The 17,384-nt window shown below is 37.1% G+C and overlaps 3 protein-coding genes across 4 annotated transcripts; 2 read left to right on the top strand and 1 right to left on the bottom strand.

Annotated features, from left to right (window-relative positions):
- Window positions 1-41: 41 nt before the first annotated feature.
- LOC113674277 (uncharacterized) lies at window positions 42-15,548 on the bottom strand. Of its 2 annotated transcripts, XM_027190757.2 has the most exons (17): window positions 15,193-15,548; window positions 13,011-13,213; window positions 12,364-12,437; window positions 11,838-11,952; window positions 11,546-11,580; window positions 11,265-11,355; window positions 10,758-10,822; window positions 9,989-10,078; window positions 9,579-9,666; window positions 8,609-9,141; window positions 5,382-5,438; window positions 5,170-5,230; window positions 4,086-4,244; window positions 3,729-3,814; window positions 3,270-3,339; window positions 2,732-2,879; window positions 42-1,686 (listed from the first exon to the last, which is right to left on the bottom strand). In XM_027190757.2, the coding sequence occupies exons 1-17, from the start codon at window positions 15,194-15,196 to the stop codon at window positions 1,502-1,504; spliced, it is 2,064 nt and encodes a 687-aa protein (XP_027046558.2). In that variant the 5' UTR covers window positions 15,197-15,548; the 3' UTR covers window positions 42-1,501. The 2 variants fall into 2 exon arrangements, with proteins under 2 accessions (XP_027046558.2, XP_089055884.1); XM_089199758.1 differs by lacking the exon at window positions 9,989-10,078 and having other exon boundaries at window positions 15,193-15,543.
- LOC149048299 (kelch-like protein 24a) lies at window positions 6,038-7,874 on the top strand. The gene has a single exon (XM_089199760.1). It carries the CDS (start codon window positions 6,048-6,050, stop codon window positions 7,758-7,760), a length of 1,713 nt encoding a protein of 570 aa, XP_089055886.1. The 5' UTR covers window positions 6,038-6,047; the 3' UTR covers window positions 7,761-7,874.
- LOC113674230 (prefoldin subunit 4-like) lies at window positions 15,535-17,373 on the top strand. Its single transcript, XM_027190705.2, has 4 exons — window positions 15,535-15,579; window positions 15,676-15,786; window positions 16,512-16,582; window positions 16,986-17,373. The coding sequence occupies exons 1-4, from the start codon at window positions 15,559-15,561 to the stop codon at window positions 17,185-17,187; spliced, it is 405 nt and encodes a 134-aa protein (XP_027046506.1). The 5' UTR covers window positions 15,535-15,558; the 3' UTR covers window positions 17,188-17,373.
- The last annotated feature ends 11 nt before the right edge of the window (window positions 17,374-17,384 follow it).

Here is a 17,384-nt window from a genome sequence, read left to right as displayed (position 1 = left end):
TAAGACTTCCAGTTAATTAAAATAATGAAAAAACACATAGCTCGGATATCGCAATAAATGCCTTCATTTAGGACAGAAAAATAAAAAACAATTAGAATAAAGATATTTAATATCTACTTTGTAAAACATATACTCCTACAGTCATTAAAACCTATGTACATGACTACTTTTTGTCGATAAATCGTGGCTATCACTTTAACTCCCAGATCAAATTTGTCAATCTCCTTACTGTCAACAATACAATTACTATAATGTAAGTTCAGAGAATTTAGTATAAGATGAACTAATTATCCCCAAATTGATATTTTTCTTTATTCTCATCGCTTATCTGGTTGATATTGTATTGATATTGTAAGGAGAAATTCTGTCTTGGTCACTCATGGGAGTTAAAGGGTTAAAGCGCATACGACGTCATCGATAATTTAGAACAATTTATCTTTTTGAAATAAAAAACACGATTACTTAAGAGCAAACAAACAACTGAAAGAAAACAAACCAACAAAAAACAAAATTTACATGCAATAAAAGCGTGTATGATCTTTTTCCAAGATTTTTGATCCAAGGTTGTTTAAATTAGAATTATAATAATAATAATCATAATTATTATTATTATTACAAATATAATCTTTACGTAATTGGTATATTTTATTATCAAACCGCTGAGAATAATAAAGTAGTCCCAGTCACCAATATCAAAAAATGCCTGACTTTTGCAAACTGACCTGGAAAAACATGAATGAAATAAAAACTGCTATGAAATATTTGCTCTGATTAAAAATATGTATTAAAAATATGTAAATATATCAAATTTGAAGCCATGTTGTATCATTGTTGTATTAAAACCTAATATAAAAAATATCAACCATATTCAAACGAACACCATCGGGTTGAGTATTACAGAATATTTCGATGGAGGAAATTTGCCTCTGCTTGGGTACAATTGTAAGAGAGCACAATCTCGATTCTCTTACTTGCACCCGTTTGGGTTTCCGTAACCTAAAACACAAGTCAAATGAACACTCTCCATACATGGACATTCTTCATAATTGGCCAACCCGATGGCTATTCCTTATATTCTTCCTAGCTTCGATAACAAGTTTTAAAACAATTGAATTTTCACCGGAAAGCGAGGCCAGGAAAGCAGAATTTTATGAACATAAAAGAGCGATGATGAAGCCCGCCATTGTGAACGATGAGTACTCATGCAATCTAAAACTTAATTTCAACACTGTCATCCTTGTCACCGATATAGTAACATACAATCAGGCCTTTATTTTGAGCGCGGCAGGAAGCACCCGCAGAAGGTTTGAGACGAGTTGGGGAGAGGTTTGCTGAGAGCTTTGGTACTAATAATGATCAGTGCGAGATCCGATTCAGTCCTTTCGCCGGCTGGCGTTGCCCCTTTACTTTTCGGCGGGCAAAGCAACGCCCGCGCTGAATCGCTTCTAAGGAAAGCTTGCTCTCAGGCTTTGGATGTGGATGAAGGCTGGAAATAGACTTTCTAGTACACTTCCCAACTCTTTGGTTCCTTTGCTTTTTTCTTGGGTTTGAAAGTGAGGTCGTGCTGTTTGACTCGTTCTCGTGCTCGCTCTAGTTCAGCAATAGACAGAGGGTTTTCCAGTATGGTTCTTAGAAGCTTAGCAAAGAATGGTATGTACGACATAAAACCGATAAAGTCAATAAATCCTGCAAATACAAGGAAATCGAGTGTTATTACTTTCATAAGCAAAAAAATTTGTTGAAACTTGTTTTGGTTGTTTCCCTTAAAAAAAACGAGCGTAGGAAAGAAATTCTTTTGAAGCATTAACTTGAAGTAAGACACTTAACGTAAATATCTGCACATTAAATGAGGGGCTAGTCTTTATTTTTCGCCTGAGGTGAGGGGGGGGGAGGATTTTAGGGGAGAATCACAATCACATGGTTTTCACGAAGAGAGTATGTAGGGGGAATACCGAAAACCGAATGCCAATTAACTGCCAATGAGGGGAGGGGGGGGAAGGTCACGAGAATATTACATAGCCATATAGGAGGGGAGGGGGGGAGGGAGGTCACAAGACTATTACATAGCCTTATAGGGGGGATCAACTAAATTTTAACGTGACGCAACCAAATCTTCTAAACCTCCTACCTCCCCCGCGATAAATACTGACCGCCCCTTACCACCAGAAATGTCCATAGCTCAAACAAACAAACAAACAAACAAACAAACAAACAAACAAATAATAAAAAATATAACTGAATTCTTAAAGGGGATTATTAATAAGGCTTTTTTTGCAGTTCAAAATTGAAGGGGACAACAGTGCGAGAGGCTCCTTTTAAGAATTTTACATTTTACAAGAGATAATCCAGTGTAGGAGATGAACTTTGTTCGTTTGTCTCACGATAGAGTCACTTTTGATGTAGATCGCGACGTTTCGACTGCAATACTGCTAGTCTTCATCAGGCGATGAGGTCAATTGTTTACGTCTCGCTATTTGTAGCACGTTGGTATGCTGTTATTAGTGCATTTCGATCCTCATTTTTATTCCGGTTGTTACATGGTGTTCCCTCATCGGTTCTCATAAATCGGCTGTTGTGTTGTTTGATCGTGGATACCCATAAATCGGCTGTCGTGTTGTTTAATCAAACAACACAATCCCACGATGAACAGCAAGCATATATTTTATTACATAATCCAGTCTCTAACCCTAACCCTAGCCTTGCATGTATCAAGTTCTTTGCGCGGACTTACCAAACTCGTCACGTGCTCCTTCAAGCACCTCCTTGGCTGTCTGAAGGTCCGCCCCTATTTCTGTTTCCATGGCAGCAGAGACCATGACCAGAAGTTCGCCAGCATCCACCCTGTTATCGTCATCTTCATCAATGGTTTTGAACATTTCCTTCAGAAAAAAACAAATGATTACTTATAGAAACGAGTTAAAGTCGCTCGATTGATAGAGCCATGATAACAAAAAGAAAAAAATTTAAGGCTTCAGACTTCAATCCTTGACATGTCAAATCGTAAAATTATAAAAAAGAAACTCTGTACTATTTCTTTCAAATGCACGCCAATCGAAGAAACACTAGTTTCGACCTTTTTCAACCGCTAAAAATAAGCATTTCTTGAATAAAGAGAAAACACAGAAACATTTTACAGGGATTCACTAGTCATAATCTGAAAATGTGCTGTTTTAGCCTTTTCACTTCTTTTAATTTTAAGGTACATGTATGGCCCTCGGAGAACCTCAGGGTGACTTTGCAAACCCCTGAAAAGACATCACTTTATTTACCTTGAATATGACAATATGTTGAGCCAAATTTTCCAGGTCCAAGGCCAAAGATGCGTCTTCTGATTCAGTCCTGCAAAAAAGAAAAAAAAGGGAAAAGTTTTGTCTGATGAGGAAACGATAAATAGAACATTTTCTTCAATTGAGTGATAAATCAATACACGCCGCTTTGTATAGTTTTACTTTACTTTGCTCTGTGATTGGTCTAGAAAACTCGAGCCACCATCGAGCTCTTAACCAATCGGATGACAAACTTAAACAATTCGCGACTTCGTCACTCGCGTTTTCCCGCGCTACAAGCTCAGAGTTCCCATGGGCTATCGAGACGTTTACTTTTGTTTTAATTGGTCACTGTAAAAAACGTTACTTTGCAGTGGTTTTTCGACACCGGATTGAATATTGCTCCAAAGGTTTGAAGTTATGAAGTAAGCAATAAAACAGAGTAAAAAACAAACAATTTACCTGACTCCATTTATGCGGTCGTTCAAGGCGCAGATGGCTGTAAATTCTCTTTTATCTACAGTCTCGTCTTTGTTTAAGTCAAACACCTTAGCAGGTAAATCAAGTAAAACAAGTGGATTAAAATCGGAATTGGTGTACTCCGTAACTTGCGTTCTATAGACTAATCTTTCCTTCAGAGTAAACTGCTTAAAAAATCTACCTTGATGACCGGTAAGCAGAAAAAAAACAAAAATGGGAAAGATGAAAAATTCGAAAGCTAATCGACCGCATAAAATCAAACTTTATAATTATATGTGCCCGGGCGCAGATAAATCCATTGTCGACTGATATTTTATAGTACGTTTACAGTACTTGTACCTGTACAAAGTGTTTGATATCATGTTTTGTGACAGCTGGCTGCATCCGCAGCTTAAGTTCTTGGAGCGTGACGCTTCCATTTTTGTCTTTGTCGACTTCGTCAAACAGTATTCCAAACACATGCTTTTGTTTATCGTTGATTATTCCATAACCGACATCCTAACAAATATAACGTGTAAATAATTTTATCAGTCAGTCATTTAATTTGATATTAATACACGTAAAATGCAAGTTTAAGCCTGAATTTCTGTCTCTCCGTCTGTCTGTGTTTTTCTGTCTGTATGTCTGTCCCTCTCTCTGTCTGTCTGTCCATTTTCCTGTCCGTATGTCTTTCTATCTGTCTGTCTGTTTGTCTGCCTGTCTGTCAGCCTTCCTGACTGTCTGTCTGACGTTGCGTTTGTTTGTTTGTCTGCTGTCTGTCTGTCTTTCTGGCTGTATGTCTTTCTGTCTGTGTGTCTGCCTCTCTGTCCGTCTGACTTTCTGTCTGTTTGTCTGCCTGTGGGTTTGTCTCTTTGTCTGTCTATTTGTCTATCTCTCTGTCTGTATGTCTTTCTGTCTGTTTGTCAGTCTTTCTGACTGTCTATCTGGCTTCCTGTTTGTTTATCTGCCTGTCTGTCTATCTGTCTGACTGTCAATCTTTCTGACTGTCTGTCTGACTGTCTGTCTGCCTGTCTGTTTGTTTGTCTGCCTGTCTGTCTATCTGTCTTTCTGTCTGTTTATCTGCCGTTCTGTTTGTCTTTCTGATTGTCTCTCTGTCTGTCTGTTCGTCTGATTGTCTGTCTTTCTATGAGTTCTTCCGCATGTCTGTGGAAATATCAATGCGGATGCAAAAGGTCATCTACGAGAATAGTAGCTTGCGTAGAAAGTTCAAATCACTGTTTACAGGAGCTAAACAGAATTAAGTGGGAACACAAAACAAAACGAGATAATAGCTCAATTTCAAAATCTAAAAACCAAAACCTCGCAGAGACGTCTGTTGATTGACGCTGAATAATCGAAACTGTGAAACTCTTGAACGATGGTTGTTAAGATTAATCAAGATGACATAGACATAGACCAGAACTACAAAGTAAATATCACTTACGGGTGTAAGAAATACTTCGTCTTCAGCTGCCTTTGACTCTGTGATTTCGGTCAAAAATGTCCTGCAATGAAAACGGAACAGCAATCCAGTCTTCGAGAAAAGATGATCACTCAGACAAATCTTGGTATTGATTTGGAATTACCACAACTAACACAATGCGTCCACGTTTTTCAAGTAAAAAGAGAACTTCCTTAAAGGTATTGATAACTTACGAAGAGAATTTTCCACTGGCCTTTTTCGTTCCCCCAGTCTTGGATGACATAAAAATCCTGGTGAGAGAGAAAACAGTTTTTGGAAAGTAACCCTTTAACTCTCGGACGTGACTAACATGTACCAAAGAATATTAACAATCAGATATATCAATAAAAACTAAGAATAGTAAATAATTCTTTTCTCTCCTCTCTGAAAGTTCGATTACCGAGATAATCGAAGCGAAGCAAACTAATCATTATCAAACGGACATTAATGGAACATATAAGTTATACTGCCAATCTTACTCAGGCACGGTGCCCGAATTCTGGCGTGGAAAAAAAGGTGTGTTCACATTAGTGCCCATCAAGAATCGTACTCAGACACCGTGCTCGAGCACCAAGTGTGAACTCAGCCTAAGACATAAAAATGTTCTAAGCGAGACCGAAAGTTATTATGGTGTTTCATTAGTATGTATGTTAATCTACCTTAAAATGAATAGAACCCGATAAAGCTCTGGGTCATCTAAATCAAACGGTCATCAGACTTCTCAAAACAGAGTAACGGTCATTGAGAATAAAAAATATATTTGTAGAATGAGGTTTAGAACGCGTTCCCGTTGTACCATGGAAGCTAATGTTGCGTGACCTAATATGCAAGTAATTCAGTTCTTGTGTTGAAGCTACAAAATGGCCACCAAAGCAATGGAGAGTCTGTTGGATGAAGAGTTCAAAAATGATTTACTTCAAAACCTCAACGAGCTCAGAAAATCGAACATCCTTTCTGACACAACTATTCGAGCCGAAGGAGACGACTTTGTTACCCATCGATGTGTTTTGACCGCCGCCAGTCCATATTTCCGAGCTCCGTTTACCTCTGACTTCAAAGAGGGCGAAACTAATTTTGTCGAACTCAAAAACGTTCAAAGCTCTATACTGAGAGAAGTTCTTCAGTTTATTTACACCGGGGAAGCGAAAACCGACTCCTCGACAGCCCAAGACTTGATCAAGACGGCCGACTTTTTAATGCTGCCCAGTCTAAAATCAAAGGTTTCGAAATTTCTAGAAGGAACGATCAGCATTACAAACTGTCTTGCGCTAGAATCTTTCGCTTCACAGTTAAATTTTGAGGCTCTGAAGCATGCAGCAGTAACCTATAAAATGGAAAATTTTCTTCCTGTGGTAAAGTCAGAGGATTTCAAATCTCTGGACTTTGAGAGGGTGAAGGAATTTATTTCCTCGGACGAAATAGTCGTCACTAGAGAAGAAGATGTTTACGAAGCAGTCATTCTTTGGGTTAAGCACGATCTTTCATTACGAGAATGCTTTTTATCTGAACTACTGAAAGGCGTCAGAGCTTTCTCGATGTCAAAGTACAGTCTACGAGAGATTCTTGATAAAGAAGAACTAGTCACGCAGAATCCTACATGTATGAACATTCTACTTCAGGGCTTGGATACCTTTCTGTTCCCAGATCAACTCCGAGTTTTACGACAAAGATCTCGTCGGTGCCTTAAATCGAAAGAACTAATAGTGGTTCTTAACGGATACCACGCTAAAAGTTTTTTTGCAAAGTCTGACCAAACATTTGCTTTTGTTCTCGACACCGGAAAGTGGTTGGAACTACCAAGGATGCCCTCAAGTCGTACACACCATGCTGCTGCAGTGTGTGGTGGAAAGTTGTACGTGGTGGGCGGTGATGAAGAGTTTTTGTGGGTTTTCGACCCAGGGCTACGGCAGTGGTTCCAAAGAGGTGGAAATTTAGGATGTAATTACTCCTGTTCATTTACAAATCACCAAGAAAAACTTTACAAGATTGGTGGCATAGTTGATAACCAGAGCAATGTAAGCAGTGTAAGCAAGTATGATTACAACACTAATCAATGGAAGCAGCTTTCACCGCTGAGAGCTCTTAGGAGTGAACACTGTGCAGTTGCCCTGGAGGAGTTCATCTACGTCATTGCTGGATCGGATGGCAAATCTTGCCCTAAGAGTGTGGAGTGCTACAATCCAGCAGTTGACCAGTGGGTATCAGCTCCAGACATGTTGAATGCAAGGAGACTTGCTGCTGCAGCTGCCACCAGTGACAGTAAAATACTTGTCGTAGGAGGATTCAGTGATTTGAATTCTAACACTATTGAAACAAGTTGCGAAATATTTGACAAAAGCTTGAATCAGTGGAGCCTAGATTCTAGTCCTTTTATACCACGTGCTTCATGTGGCATGGTAAGCGTAGGGAATTGTGTATATTTGTTTGGAGGAGAAGATGGGAATGATGAACAGAATAAACTGAACTCTGTAGAGAGCTATAATGTCCAAGAGGATAAATGGAAGCATGTTTGCACTATGCCCTTTGAACTTTCCTGTCCTCAAGCTTCACTATTACAATTGCCGGTGGAATAGGCAGGATGCTAATGAAGAAATTTTGATTTTCGTGTGAATGTTGTATTTCTCATGTTTAGAATGTTTGAACGGTTTGGCTCGGTTAGAAGTCCTTTCAGATAAATTTGCAAAAAAAAAAAAGACACAAGACGAACTCAGCTTCGGAACACACAACGAATCCGAAACCTCACGAGGATGAGAAAACAAGATTCGGACGCATTTCAGTACCCTGTGATCACCACTCGTATCTCGTCATAACATAGTATTGACTAAAAGAACCATCGTGAAGTCGTTTTCCAGAGTTCCGGCCAGATTTTTTTCTTTTTTTTTTTAATTTAAGTTCCTATTTCTTGAGATTCCTCCGTTGTGATTAGACGTTGTCATTACCCTGGTTTGGGTATAACAGCCCACGCAATTATTGTTTACGCATTAATCATAGCGGAAACCTCCATGCCCAGTTAACAATCAAATGATCGACAAAGGGGGCGGGAAGGGCGTTGCCTGAAGTGTTGAATAGGACTCAGACTTTGGGAGTGATTTTAAGGCTTAACTAAAGTTTTATAGATAACATATAAAACGATTAAAAAGAAACAGTGTGTAACCACACAGTTAGGTGGTTTGTCTTTATCTGGGGTTTCTTTTATGGACCATTCTTATAACATTTCTCATTTGATGTAGGCGTTTCAATTGTCATAAATGAACAAATGGCAAACGCCGATAATAAAACAAATGAATTCTACTTTAGTTTTGTTTTGTTTTTTGGATAGGGAGGGGCGGTGTTTGGTGTTTTGTTTTCGTTACTTTTTTTGTTTCTACATAGCTTTTCTCGGTCATGTTTTTTCTTTTTTCAAAAAAGAGCCCACACTAACCTGTTTGGTGGAGGTTTTCCAGGCTGGTAACGAGTATCCTCTACTTCCTTCTTTATCCCAAGCCATTCATCTAAATATTTATTCCTCTTTTCCTCTTTCGCTTCAACACCATTGCTTATTGCGTCTTCTTTCTTCTCCGCTCCATTACCATCTTCCTGTCCTTTCTTTTCAATTTTCTTTCTTTCACGATCCTTAATCGCTTTTTGATTACTAGCCGTTCTTTCATCCTCCTTAAATCTTATTTTTCCCTTTTTGGCGGTCTTTGCAGAAGAACTTGCCTTTGTCTTTGCAGAAGGTGTCTTTTTACTCTCTATTCCGTCGCTACTCTTTGTTAGTCTTTCTCCCACTGAATCCAGTTTCTCTTGCGCTTTTCTGCCCTCGATAGCGAGAGCTTTACGTGCTTCAAATTCTTCTCGTCTGCCTCCTTTGTTGGATATACTGTCAAATTCATCCACGGAACTCTCATCTGATTCCTCTTCAGCCCATTTTCCGTCATGGTCTGGGTTCTCGATATCGCTGGCAGACGATAGGGCCTTGACACACAAGATGAAGAAGAGAAATTGTTTATTGTCAAACTATGTTTAAAATTTATTATCAGCATGCATTTCAGTGCAAGAGTGCACTTGTCAAGTAAAAAAATTTTTCGTTGTACACCCTAAGAAAAACCTGCGAAACAAGCTTTTTTCTTCATGTAGATATCACCCTTAGGATACAAGCATATAATTAATTTTCATCTTTTTTTTCACGCAAGGTGGAAAGCAATACTGCAGTAAGGCAGTTAGGCTTGTCTTCAGATCCGCGCTTGTTGGCCAAAACGAAAATCCTATTTTAGCGATAACTTACTTATTGACTTTCTACCATGGCCATATTTAAACAGTTCACAAGAAACAAACTTAAAAACGTTTTGGTTAATTCAGAGCAATCCGCTTTGATTTTATTTCAAAAGGAACGAAGGTTTTTCAAAGCTTACCACAGAGGTGGGATCCCTGATTCCACTGCCTGGCACAGGAGTACTCAACTGGCCACTAGGACTGTCTCGAGGACTGCTGTTTGGAAAACTGTTTTTGAATAAATATAGGAAAAAGTCGCAATATCCATTAGGTATTTTGTTCTATTCTGTCACGTTATCTCCATTTGTTAAGATATTTAGTATATGTGCTACAACAGAGGAGTGTTCTGGGTCAGAAAGTAGCTTTGGTGAAACTTCCCTTTCATGGGGCTGGTAAAATTCCTTGCTCTCAAGTTTCAGATTGCTTTTGACAGCCTTATCAACACAAAGATCACAATAAGTTTTAGTTTATACATACTAATACTTTACTAACTGCAATTTATTTGGTATTAAAGCATGTAGCATGTTATTCTTATTACTCTATCACTAACTTTGCATCTTTGGCAGCATTGTAGTCTGTAAGTTGTTTCTGCTGTGCAAGAAGCCTCAACCTTAACAGATCAGTGTTGTCTACGTCATACCTGGAGCAAATCAATAATGGTACTTCACTCAAATTAAACATTTTGTCTCCCTGTCATGAGAGTGACCAGCATCTAATTTCTCCCTAAAAAATCATCCCTGAATCACACATAAAGGTCACAAGAATGGAGAAAATTATCACTAACTTAAGAAACTCTTGATTCTTAAACAAATTCTCCTTGTGAGAATGTTAGGAAATGTATTGAGAGCAGTGTGGAGAAAATTCATACAGATGTTAGGGTGTAAAGAGCTAAGGGATCTGTTTAAAAGCAGCAGCTATATTTTTAGATTTCAGTAACTACTGATAGTTAAAGCTACATTTTTAAGAAACTGATTCCTTCAAAGCAATTCTTTCAGTTGACAATATGACTATTTATTTACAAATTTGTCACCTTTGAAAGTAAATCACATATTCCAAACATTTGGAGCTAAATAACTTCAGGAAACTTTAAAATTATCCACCAGCTTTGGTTTCCATATGAAACTGTACAATATGATTGCAGTAACATATAACAAGCAAAAGTATCAGACAGGCAATTTTCACCAATAATGGGTTGGGAAGTCTTCTTCACAGCTGTTGTTTGGTCTCATCATGCAACCTGCTTTTTTCCACCAATGTGCTGCATGACAAGAACAAACAACAGGTGCAAAGAAAACTATGGGTTGAGGAGATCACCTCACCTTCCTTGCAATGGGATTTTGGTTCCAGCCATGTAATACTGTTTATCAACTCTATGGTGCCGAATCTACAGAGAGAGTTCATTACAAATGCTCAAAATTTACTAGAAAATAATACACTATTGATGTTCTATTTTAGTTGATTATGTTTTCCAGGTTTTTTTGTTGTGAAAAGTAATGTAAAATAATAAGAGTATGTACTCCACAGCTATCTATAAAATGACAAAGTAAATACTGAAATTTAACTATTTAGGCTGAATTCTGCTTTGTTTCCTAAGAATTCCCTCATGTCCGATGAATACAGAGCCCCTGTCTTTTAATATAATCAAAAAGAAAATACCTGAAAACACCACTTTGAAAGCATATTTATTATCACCCAGGAGTTTTCAAAATTTTTTTTGCAGTACCAAATTTCTCTCAAACAGAAAAAAAACTTGAGACATCAAAACACTGTAAATGGTGATATCATTTTGCCTCTCTCCAAATCAAAAACTGCTTTTTGAATGTTACCTCTGATGTTCGTTTCAATCTGCGGCAGTGCTCTCTGGCTTGTTCCTCTGCCTTTAATCTGTCTCTTTGTCTGCTGTATAATATTCTTGGACTGTTAATCAAATGGAAATCTTCTTAAAACTCACTTGTCTCACATGAATTAACTAAAGACAATGCGACTATACTAACACCAACTTTTTTCATTCAATGAAGAGAAGATAATGAAAACAATCAAGAAGTTGTGATCAATTGGTTAAAAGTAGAGAAATTAAAAAGCATCAAATAATTTCAGCTTGACATACTTTTCATTGGCCCAATATCTTGATGGGACAGAACCCTGAGTGAGAATCAAGAAAAAAATTAAATTAAATTTTCATGAAATAATACATTTTTTAATCTTTTAAAAAAAATTATCGACATTAGTTAATTTTTGTCACTTGATTTATTTTACAACTGAGATCTGATTTGCTCTTCTCCCTAGATTCTACTGCACTTTTCCTCCTATGAATTTGGTTTATGTATAATTATATCAAGATAATTCAATTGAGGTGACAACTCTTTGACAGACAATCATGACTGCAATATCTGACATACCATGTGATTGCTGTAGGAGATAGGAACTGATTTTGTGGTTCCACTGGGAGAGGGTGAGTATTTGTGACTCAGTGGCATACCAGGAAGAGAAGTAGTCTTAAACTTCACAGTTGGCCTGGGAATGAAAAGGAATCCAGAAAATAATGTTAAACTTTAAGACAAATCTTGAGTGTTTGAACCACTCTTTTTTCCCAAGTGCTACTGCACCACTAAAGACATTTTGGTAGGAAGTTGTAATAACGGAAAACAAAAGTTGATTCAAACAAAGGATACCCCAAAAGCAGACTGTCTCTAACAAAACAAATCAATGTTTCTTGAGAAGTTTATCAGTAAGCCTCAACTTGATCTGCATGTAAGTTCTTGACCCAGTTTCAAGACTCACGTAAAACATTAAATATTAGCTATTAATAATAATTAATAATATTAAAAACCATAAATGAGTTTTGAAATAGTGAAAAATGATATGTAAAGATAAAAGTGAATATAACTGGGGAAGCAAACTTATTACTTTTAATTATTAACTTACTGAAACTGATATCCTGTATGTTCACTCCTTGTTGAAGACTTTTCAGTTTCAATGGAATTATTATCATGCGAAGGCTGCAGAATAAAATTTTAAAAGTATCACTGAAGGCCTACATGAATTGTATAACTCATGCACCACCCTAGCCACTGAAAATTCACTTGGAAAAAATACATAAGGGCATAAAAATTTTTGAGCAGCAACACACAGAAACAACAGAAACTACATGATATATTTGTAAGGTATTTCTGAATTCACAGTAAAACTACACACATGTAATATCTGAAGTTTTTTTAACAGGCCAGCTCCTATAAGGGGTTAGTGAGCTAACACTTCTACTTTAAAGAGAGAGTAGCAGAGAGAAGTAACAAGTGAGCAGATGAAATCTTGCCCAATGTGAATCAAGCACCTTACTAACTATGCAAATTAGGAGGTACTGAACTCAGAGTGTTCAATTAGCAACTTTCAGAGCCAATTTAGTTGCTAATTTTTTTTCTTCTCCCCATGGTGAGCAAAACATTTGCTGCTTGAGCACTGAATCATCCCATTTTCTTAATTATGAAGGGGGCACACCCACACACCCTACATTAGTTTATAGCTCTCTTAGTTACAATCCCACAATTTTATCTTTACTCTACTGCATAGTGTACCTGAAGTGCAAGATCTGAGGCTTCTAGGAGTCCAGGAGCCGACGCCACACTGTGCACAGGACTTGCCATCTTAAGCCTGCTGACTGGTGTCTGGCTTTTGTAATTTGTATGTCGATAATGGGTCTGTTTTTGCCACTCTTCATTGTGTACCTTAATTGAGTGTGAGATGATCCGTCTGTAGAGCTGTGCTACACCATGGTTATCTGAGTATATAGAGAAAAATAATTCAGAATGTAAATAGACCATTTCAGAAACATAACTGATTAGCAAGCAGTAAGCATATTCAAAACTCTTGCCAAGGGTTTGGAGGTGAAAGCTTCACAGTATCATTGGGCCAAATGGTCCAAGATTATTTTCGCATTCCTCCTCTTAGATGGGCTGTTGTGTTGTGTTTTTTTTTCTCTAATTTGGATCTGCAGATTTCAACTAAAAATAAATTTGAACCCTGCTCAAGAAAAACATTACATTTTCTTGCAAGTTCACATATTCAGCTGGTACAATAGTATTTCAACTCTGTTAGTTTTTTTTTTGTGTGTTGTAAGACTTCAGAAAACATCATTTTATTTCATTTTATTCTCACTTGGAAGAATCTAAGGCAGATCCTAATACCCTTGAAGAAGGGAAGAATCCCGATGAGATCATGGGGGGAAGGGGTGGGGAAAGGGGCTGTGGGGGTTTTCTCTTAGAAGCAGCAGGTTGCAGAAACCAAGATTGGCTCTATAGGTGTGGAATAGTTAGCACCAGTAGCACACTATTTAATCCTATAACACTCAACAACTGAGATGTAATTCTCTAATTTATCTGTAACATTAAGTAATTTCCTCATTCATTTGACAGGGGAATTTGCTAGTCAGTTAGTTGTTATGAAGCAGATGAGAAGTCCTGCACTCTTATCACTTGTTTGCTAGATGATATATTGAAACTATGAGGAGAAATAACATACATCAATAGTAGCTTAGGTCATTGTGTATGGTTCTTATTCATGCAAACTTTTTAAGATTTTGACATCATTACAATAACCACAGACTGTAAATTTCTGAGCTTTCAGTCCTGCTAGAGTCTTTGCTTGGTCTCTAGCAGAGTTGAAAGTTGAGAAATTCACTGTCTGCAGTGTAGCCTAAAAAATTATAAAGTTTATGTTAAGGAATTGCATGTCCATCTCATTTGGGGATTTAGGGCCTTTCCACATTAGGGGATTAAACTAGAATTGTCCCAACAAAATCAAAGGACAAATTTTTATTTCGTCTGTTGCATGCCCATTAAAAATTTCAAAGACATCAAATTCCATTAGCACCTGATCTGTTCATAGGAACCGCCAACATAGTTGCCAAAGGATTCCACCTCCAACTTCCAGGATTTATCCTAGGTTGTTTTAAAATTTTAGAATCCCTGAGTTTTGCAGCAAAAGACAATTTTTGCCTTCCGAGTTGATGAATTGATTTCAGTTCAATCACATGCTTGTTGTAGCTTATACAACAAGTGATTGACAAGTTTATCATGGTTTTATTTATTTATTTTATTTCACCAATTTTTTACCTGGGACAAATTTTGTCCACGGTGCATTTGAAAATTTGTCTGCTTTGGCCAAAATTTGTTAAGTCATGATGACAAACCATTTGTGCTTGTAAAATGTTGGTGATGTCTGAAACTCTTCCTAAATAAACAACTTTGTCGCTTGTGCTGAAAGGCCCATAAGGTCAAACTTAATTAAAGTACAACTGCACTCTAGTCAGTACTAAAATAGTTCGATTGCTCTTAGACTCATTGCAATACGTTCGGACGAGAAAGTAAATTATATTTATCACCTGCAGCACAATAAAGAACCCGTTGAACTAAGTTTGTGCTTCACAACAGATGGTTCCAAAAGATACGTCTTTCGAATTCGAACGTGTAAGGGTCGTGTTTGGAAGTTTAATTAATGACTCCTGCATAGGCGATATAAATATTGACTTCAAACTCAACAGAGTGTGATGTTTTGACGATTTAATCAAAGCATGATAGAAATGTTGTGGTTTCAAAGGAATCTCATGCCGATAACAATATCTTTTGTGTCAAAACAACAATTTCATAATTTCAATTGGTAAAGAATAAAGTCCAATTAAAGCAAAGCGAAGTTTCTCTGATTCGATCTCATCTTAGCTTTGTACCTCAAAGGAACATAGCTAAATCAAGATCAACTCACCCATAACTTGTTTGGCTTCTTTCCATTCCCACAGAGACAATTTCAGCTTCTTTCGTCGAACATTCCGCAGCTACTCAACAAAGTAAAGTCCATTGAGCGCAGATTCCTTGGCGCGTGCGGAAGTCAGATCTTAGCGACTTCGAATAAACAAGGAATTTGAAAATTGCCAATAAACAGGTGAAAACGATCGAAAGATTAAAACCTTATACAATATAAATAATTAAAATCAAGTTAAACAAAACTAATAATTGATTGTCTTGGAGATAGCTCATCAAAGTTCGTTTATATGATAAAATATTACAACGCGCGTCTAGGCAACCAAAATTTCTTCGCATAATTGCCAGGTTACCTAGTACAGATTGCAAGATGGCGAACACTAAGAGGAAGGTAGAGTTGAATTTCTCTTTGAGTACTACCATCAAGTCTGATCCTCGTCTTTAATCCAAAAAAAATGTAAACGAATTTGATTTTCCTTCCCTGTAGATCGGTGGAGAGGACACGAACATTACGTTTGAAGATCAACAGCAGATTAACACATTTGCACGGAAAAGTGCCAGAATCCAAGAACTAAAAGATGAAATTGAACAAAAAAAGGTTTGAAATAAGGCAGGAATTCTCGAATACTAAGCTTGTATAATCTACAGCTTTCTTTCTGACAATTACTTATCAATACGTATCTCAGGAGTCATGATCCCAAACCAATATATAATCATGTAATAGGTACATGTGTGTAAGCGTTGAAAGCCTATCTAGGGGAGTTGGATGTAAGCTTATTTCCAATTCAGTTATCAAAACTCAGCATCCAGTTGTTGATCGGCGAAATTCCGTATAATTTTATAATTCGTTTTGCATACAGTTAAGAAAACAGTTCATAACTCTGGCAAAAACAGAAGATTTCATTTTGGACAAAATTTTGGTTTAGAATATTATTGGGGGTAAAATCTGTTTTCCCAATGGCAATGTATGGTTTTTTCATTGTTTTCTCTATCCAAGAACTGAATGCATAATGTAGTATGGGGCTGTGCAGAAATTTTACTGTATTGGGCCCTACAGAAATCTTTTTCCAATCCATTTTTCTTAGGGAGAAGTAAGCTAACCTTGTGTTCTGATAGGGGGCTTCTTAAGGTAGCAAGGTTGTGTACATTTCCTTACCAACTTGCCTGCAACTTGTCCTTCTCAAGGAAGAAAATCATGGTAGTTGTTGCTGTCATGGAATTAAATGGCAACCTTGTGTTGCTGGCCTAGTGGGTTGGAACATTTTGATGTCATACTTGCTCAATAATCCACATAATACATTAAGAATTTTTTCTTTACTTCAGAAAGAGCTTCAGAATCTTGAAGATGCAGGTGATGAACTGATGATGTTAGATGATGATACAACACCAATTCCATATCCTTTCTCTAATTTCTATCATATTTATTTACTTTTGCAATTTAAGTGACTGTTTTTTCTGGAGGAAGAGTTGTATATGTTTATTTGAGCTAGTGTTTTTGTACTGGTACCCACAGTTCCACAGTCAGTCTTACTGGAGGCTAAAGAGAAAGATTAACAAGAAGCTTTCATACCTCAAAAAAAAGAAATAAGTTTGACTGTCACTTTGCTATTAAGTAATTTTTATTCTTGCAATCGAGACTCCCTTTCTGTTACTTTCTTTTCTTAAATCACTAAACCTTTGTTTTCCCACCTTTGTTGGAAACAAGTGAAATCTTTCTTCAAGACTGAGTTTTCTCATTTGCCTGAATTAGAGAGAAAGCAGCATTTCAAAGTTTTAATGTTCCTTAACAATTGCTACTTATAGAATAGGGGAAATATTCATCCATTTATCATCGGAGGAAACTCAAGAATATCTGGAGAATGCAAAATCCAAGATACAGGATGAAATAAAATCCTTGGAATCCAACACTGCAGAAGTTAAACAGCTCCTGGCTGATCTTAAAGTGAAACTTTATGCCAAATTTGGCAATAATATCAATTTGGAGGCAGAGGAGGAGTGAATAGTGAAACTTTATGTTCAGCCCTGATGTTTTCCAACTTAATCTGGTCATGTGTAATTAAATATGCATTGGTGCATTTTTAGACAGTGGACTAGAGTGTTTGGAGTTAAGAGCCGCATCAAATGTAACTTTGTCTGCAAAGGTAGCTCAAGTCAAGAACACATTGAATAAAATATATAAAAGAAACCCTCATTGTG

Source organism: Pocillopora damicornis, chromosome 3 (genome assembly GCF_964200805.1).
Source record: "Pocillopora damicornis chromosome 3, jaPocDami1.2, whole genome shotgun sequence".
Lineage (NCBI taxonomy): Eukaryota > Metazoa > Cnidaria > Anthozoa > Scleractinia > Pocilloporidae > Pocillopora > Pocillopora damicornis.
This window is presented reverse-complemented; position numbering and strand designations above follow the sequence as displayed.

Coding starts and splice junctions, on each gene's coding strand:
- LOC149048299 (XM_089199760.1), top strand. CDS start 6,048: ATGGCCACCAAAGCAATGGAGAGTCTGTTGGATGAAGAGTTCAAAAAT.
- LOC113674277 (XM_027190757.2), bottom strand. Junction 5,439..8,608: donor GGAAAACCTCCACCAAACAG/GTTAGTGTGGGC, acceptor CTCTCTCACCAG/GATTTTTATGTCATCCAAGA. Junction 5,231..5,381: donor GCCAGTGGAAAATTCTCTTC/GTAAGTTATCAA, acceptor TTTTCATTGCAG/GACATTTTTGACCGAAATCA.
- LOC113674230 (XM_027190705.2), top strand. CDS start 15,559: ATGGCGAACACTAAGAGGAAG. Junction 15,580..15,675: donor TGGCGAACACTAAGAGGAAG/GTAGAGTTGAAT, acceptor CCTTCCCTGTAG/ATCGGTGGAGAGGACACGAA. Junction 15,787..16,511: donor ATGAAATTGAACAAAAAAAG/GTTTGAAATAAG, acceptor TCTTTACTTCAG/AAAGAGCTTCAGAATCTTGA.